The sequence below is a fragment of the Pygocentrus nattereri genome, chromosome 5 (genome assembly GCF_015220715.1).
Source record: "Pygocentrus nattereri isolate fPygNat1 chromosome 5, fPygNat1.pri, whole genome shotgun sequence".
In the NCBI taxonomy this organism is placed as follows: Eukaryota; Metazoa; Chordata; class Actinopteri; order Characiformes; family Serrasalmidae; genus Pygocentrus; species Pygocentrus nattereri.
Window position 1 is genome coordinate 1,418,441 of NC_051215.1, and position 6,000 is coordinate 1,424,440.

General features: G+C 44.6%; 1 protein-coding gene across 1 annotated transcript in view; it reads left to right on the forward strand.

Annotated features, from left to right (window-relative positions):
* tdrd9 (tudor domain containing 9) overlaps positions 1–6,000 on the forward strand; it is a 38,646-nt gene that overhangs the window by 25,280 nt on the left and 7,366 nt on the right. Inside the window, exons 23-26 of the mRNA XM_017720105.1 lie at positions 1,486–1,659; positions 1,980–2,091; positions 4,439–4,663; positions 5,290–5,379. Coding sequence (XP_017575594.1) covers positions 1,486–1,659; positions 1,980–2,091; positions 4,439–4,663; positions 5,290–5,379 — 601 coding nt within the window. The remainder of the gene's footprint in view (positions 1–1,485; positions 1,660–1,979; positions 2,092–4,438; positions 4,664–5,289; positions 5,380–6,000) is intronic.

The following is a 6,000-nucleotide window of genomic DNA, read 5'->3' on the forward strand; positions in this document are numbered from 1 at the left end:
AAAAAAAAAAAAAAAAAAAAAAAAACACCTGCTGGTTGATTGACAGCAGGTCAGTAACATGATTGGTATAAAGAGCATCTCAGAGAGGCGGAGTCTTTCAGAAGTAAAGAGGAGGAGGGGTCACCACTCTGTGACCGACTGGACCATCAAATAGAGCAACAACTCAAGAAGAACGTTCCTCAACATAAAACAGCAAAGAGCTTCTGCTTTTCATCGTCTACGGTGCAGAACATCATTAAAGACTCAGAGAATCTGGAGAAATCTCTGTCTGTGAGGGACGAGGCTGAACACCAGTATCTGCTGGCCGTGATCTTTGGGCCCTCAGGCAGCGCTGCATTAAAAACAGACATGATCCTGTAGTGGAAATCACTGCATGGGCTCAGAAACACTTCTGAAAACCACTGTCTGTGAACACAGTTCATCACTGCATCCACAAACGCTGTTAAACTCTAAAACACAAAGAAGAACCCAAATATAAACAGGATCCAGAAACGCTGCCACCTTCTCTGGGCCTGAGCTCATTTAAAATGGACTGAGGGGAAGTGGGAAAGTGTCCGGCGGTCCGACGAATCAACATTTGAAATTCTTTAAGAAATCCTGGACACTGTGTCCTCCGGGCTGAAGACCACTCAGCCTGTTATCAGTGCTCAGTTCTAAAGCCAGTATTCATGATGGTTTAGGGGGGCATTAGTGCTCATGGCCTGGGTGACCTGCTCATCTGTGAAGGCTCCATTAAAGCTGAATGATATAAACATGTTTTATCAACATCTGCTGCCGTCCAGACGACGTCTTTTTCAGGGAAGGCCTTGATTATTTCAGCAGGACGATGTCAAACCACATTCTGCATGTATTACAGCAGCATTGCTCTGTATTAAGAGTCCAGGTGCTAAACTGACCTGCCTGCAGTCCAGACCGGTCACCACTGAGAACATTTGGGACTTTATGAAACAAGAAATACAGTAAAGGAGCCCCTGAAACTGGTGAGCATCTGAAATCATATGAAGAAAGAATGTAAGAACATTTCACTGTCAGAGCTGCAGCAGCGTCTCCTCAGTTCCCAAACACTGACAGAGCTGTTAGAGGTGATGAAGCAGGGCGGTGAACAGACCCCGTCCCAACTTCTTTGGACTGTGTTGGTGCCATCAGTTTCAAAATGGGCAAATATTTTTCAGCTCTCCATTTTGAGATGTTGTCTCTGTACTATTTTCAAAATAACTAAAGGCTGTAAATGATTTGCCCATCATTGCGTTTGGTCTTCAGACCTCGAATTCAGAGCCGGCTGTTTTTGTAGTTTAGTTTCTGCGTATGGACGGTGTTGGATGGGCAATGGATGGATTGCAGCTTACTGGTCCATTTTACTGGAAGTTTGTTTTTCCTTGATATGGGCTCTTTAATTGGTCTAGTTTGCTGAGAAGTGCTGCTGTGTGTGTGTGTGTGTGTGTGTGTGTGTGTGTGTGCGCACGCGCCGGTTCTTGTCTGTTTCAGGGCGTATGTGGAGTTCTACCGCTCGTCGCTGAGGGGTTCTTGTGTTCTTCCAGAAGTTTCTCTCTCTCTGCTCCTGGCCCAGCAGAGGCTTCCTCTTTACCTGCAGGTCCATCCAGCGGAGGAGGTGGAGGCTCGGGCCGGCGCGAGGACCATCTCACACCTCAAATACGCGCGGTACACTCACTCAGCCAGTCCATCAGGTTTATAATGGTTCTTAGTGAGTAGGTTTTCACACACAGGGATCATTTTAGTAACACTGAGGTGTTTAAAAACTCCAGCAGCACTGCTGTGTCTGATCCACTCAGGCCAGCGCAACACACACTAACGCACCACCACCAGGTCAGTGTTACTGCAGTGCTGAGAATGACCCGCCACCTGCTCTGTGGTCATAATGTTATGCCTGATTGGTGTATGTTGGTCTTAAAGGCACAATATTTCATTCAGGGGGTTAAAGGGAAGCTTGTATCATGAATTTCTCTCTCGCTCTCTGTCAGGGTGAATGTGGATTTTCAGAGTCAGTCTGTGTATCCTGTTGGAGTTCTGAGCAGCAGCCTTGACCCGGACAAGCTGCCCTCGAGTCAGGTCTTCATTGTGAACATCACGGAGGTCAGAACCAGCTGCTGGAGCATGAAAATGATTAAAGGGGGGGGCACGCCATGCTGCGTCACGTCACGTCACGTTTTCATAATATAGCAATTTCTTCTTGTTTAAATGGTGATGTGGCTCCTCAAAATGAAGGAGTTGAAATTTTCACTCAGTTTTCTCCCATTTCCCTTGAGGAATTAAAAGAAGTTGTGAATTGTTTACATCCTTCAACTTCTCCTGGTGACATTCTCCCAGCTACATTTGTTAAGAGCATTCTCGATTCTGTGGGCATTTATCTTCAAGAAATAGTGAATTTGTCACTTAACACGGGCTGTGTGCCAGATTGTTTTAAATTGGCGATCGTGGAGCCGATTCTCAAGAAACCTGGTCTTGATCCGATGGATTGTGTAAATTACAGGCCAATCTCAAAGTTACCTTTTATCTCAAAAATTCTTGAGAAAGTGGTCACAAAACAGCTGCTGTTCTTTTTAGAAGAAAACAGTATTTTTGAGAAATTTCAGTCAGGTTTCAGGCAGAAACATAGCACTGAAACAGCGCTTTTGAGAATATTAAATGACCTCTTGATGAATGCAGATGCTGGGGAAGTCTCTGTTTTAGTTTTATTGGATATAAGTGCAGCCTTCGATACAGTTGATCATAATATTTTAATAGAGAGGTTGCATCAGTGGGTTGGAATATCTGGAACTGCATTAGATTGGTTCATTTCGTATTTGACAAATAGAACCTTTAGGGTATCTACTGGAAGAAAGTTATCTTCATGTGCTGATCTAACGTGTGGAGTTCCACAAGGTTCAATCCTTGGTCCTATACTTTTTAACTTATATATGCTCCCCTTAGGTGACCTGATTCGTCGTTTTAATATCTCTTATCATTTTTACGCAGACGATACACAGCTTTATCTCTCTGTCAAAAGGAACGACTTCAGGAGATTAGAGAGTCTCACTGATTGTATTAAAGCAATTAAGGATTGGCTGAGCTGTAATTTCCTCAAATTAAATGACGGGAAAACAGAAGTATTGGTTCTGGGTTCTCAAAAGGTTGCTGATAACCTAAAGAAGGAACTTGGGTTATTGGCTTCACAGATAAACCCTTATCCCAGAAACCTCGGAGTCATCTTTGACTCAGATCTTAATTTCTCAATGCATATAACAAAGCTGGTGCAGGCCTGTTATTTTCAACTGAGAAATATTGCCAAAATCAAGAAAATGCTCTCCTTCCAGGACACAGAGAAGATCATTCATGCTTTTGTATCATCACGACTTGATTATTGCAATGCACTATTTACATGTCTTAATCAAGGGGTAATGGCACGGCTGCAGCTGGTTCAGAATGCAGCTGCCCGGGTACTTACTGGGACTAAAAGAAGGGAGCATATTACCCCTGTACTGGCCTCTCTACATTGGTTGCCTGTTGTTTTTAGAATTCAGTTCAAAATTTTGGTTTTAACATTCCAGGCGGTGCACGGTGATGTGCCAAAATATATTTCAGAGTTATTATCACCGTATCCTAGTACCAGATCACTAAGGTCATCTAGTCAGGGGCTCTTAGTGGTCCCTAGGACAAAACGGAAACGAAAGGGAGATTGTGCTTTTTCTGTGTGTGCCCCCAAGTTGTGGAATGCTCTGCCTTTGGATGTTAGACTAGCTGAATCAAAGGACATTTTTAAAGGAAGACTCAAAACGCATCTCTATTCAGTAGCTTTTGGTCACAGGTGATGCTTTTGTTATTTATTGGATAGTGCTGCATTGTTTTTATGGTTTTATGTCAGTTTTATGTGGTTTATGAATATAGCTGTACTGTTTTTATAGTTATATGTATCTGTTTTGTTTTATCATTCTATTTTTAGTACTTGTTGTTTGTGAAGCACTTTGTAGCTGTGCTTAGAAAAGTGCTATATAAATAAATGTTTACTTACTTACTTACTTACGTTTTCACAGCGCAGGACTAACATGCACACGCGGCCGGGCCGGCTGTTACAACTAAACACCTCAGATGACACACGCAGAGGGGGCGTGGCTTCATTCTCGCTCAGGATGTCTTTACATAGAAAACAGTTACATTAATCTTTCAAATTTCTTATATATGATCTTTAACAGCACCCATACACATCCTTTAACCCGTCAGCATCTCTCCCTCCACAAAACGGCAGTGTCTTTGTTCCTTCTGGCTCCAAGCTAATGTGGCTCAAGCAGCTGCAGGCAGTGTGGAACTCGTCGTGGGTCAGAACGGTGATGCTAATAAACGTGGGGAAGTAATAATCAGTATGAGATGATCTTGGACCCTGCTACACAGCCGTGTTGGGCAGGTTTTTTTAAGCGTGTGTGTGTGTGTGTGTGTGTGTGTGTAGGTGGTGGAGGTGGGTCATTTCTGGGGTTTCCAGGCAGATGAGGTCAGTATGGAGAAACAGAGGCAGCTGACCACAGTGATTAACCAGCGGGAGCTGCAGCCGGTGCCGGTGTCTCTGTACCCGAACCTGCTGTGTCTCGCTCCGTTCTACGAGACTCACACGCAGACTGAACCCGCCAGCTACTACAGAGCCAAGATACTGCACATAATGGGCAGCAACGTGGAGGTAACACACACACACACTCACTCACTCACTCACTCACTCACTCACACACACTCACTCACTCACTCACTCACACTCTCTCACTCACACTCTCTCTCTCTCTCTCTCTCTCTGTCTGTCTGTCTGTCTGTGTGTGTCTCTCTCTCTGTCTCTCTCTCTGTCTGTCTGTCTGTCTGTCTGTCTGTGTGTCTCTCTCTCTCTCTCTCTCTCTCTCTCTCTCTCTCTCTCTCTCTCTCTCTCTCTCTCTGAAGGTCTAAACATGAAGAAAAATAAACCTCATCCATAATGCTAACTTCTGCTAGCGCCCCTATAGGATTCCAGTAGTTTGTTAGCGCTGAGCTGATGCAGATTGGCATGACCGCGTCCAGTCCAGAATAAGTGTAGATCTACACGTTCTCGAGACGCTGCTGACCATGTACAGTGCTTTGAACAGAAACACTGTACATTTAAAACTGAAGAACAAAACGAATTCTGAGGTATTGGGTCAGTTTTTCTCAGCCGCTTATCTTTCTGGGTCCCAGAAGAGTTTGACTACTGTTCTTGTTGTTGCTTGTTGGTACTTGCATGTACATTATCTACACACACTAACAGTGTTATTGACTTCTTTCTCTATGTATGTGTGTGTTCAGGTGTTTTTCGTGGACTTTGGAAACACCTCTCAGGTGCCGTGTGACAGTCTGAGGGAGCTTCCTGCTGACCTGCTGACTCCGCCTTTTCAGGTATCGTCTCAGAAGTTTTCTGTGGTTGATTACAAAATATTTCTGTTTGAGAACAAGAAGCGTATTTCTACATGCTGACATGCCACACGTGGTTTATGATAAATGGACCAGTAGGTCCTTTTCACAAGAAAAGGAGAAAAAGCGAGAAACTGTCAAACACTACAAAGTCGCCAGGCTGAAGCTCCTCGCTCGAACTTTCCCGTTCCACCTTAAATGGTGCAGTAGTTACAGTCTGGCGGCTCGGGCAGCATTTAAGGCGGAACCACCGGCTCCAGTGAACGAACATCTGAGCTCTCGCTCTCGCTCTCTCAGCCGCTGGTCATTTTGAGGGAGAGAGTGAAAACTGTTCCTCTGAAAGCGGCTGAAGCTGCAGCTTTACAGCACGAGCTGCGTTCAGCGTAACGGCGGTCAGCAGCGCTGAGACGCAGACGCAGAGGATCTTTTACTTCATGACAAAGTTAATTCCTTTAATAACTGCTCCAACTCGTCTTCCTCAGATCATCGTCAGCAAACCACTGAAACTGAGATGAGGCTGTTTTTGCTTTGAGCTGGAACCCTTGAGTGAGCTGCTTTAGAAGAAGCAGCGCCGCCTGAAACGAGAACTTCCAGAAGAAAGAAAGC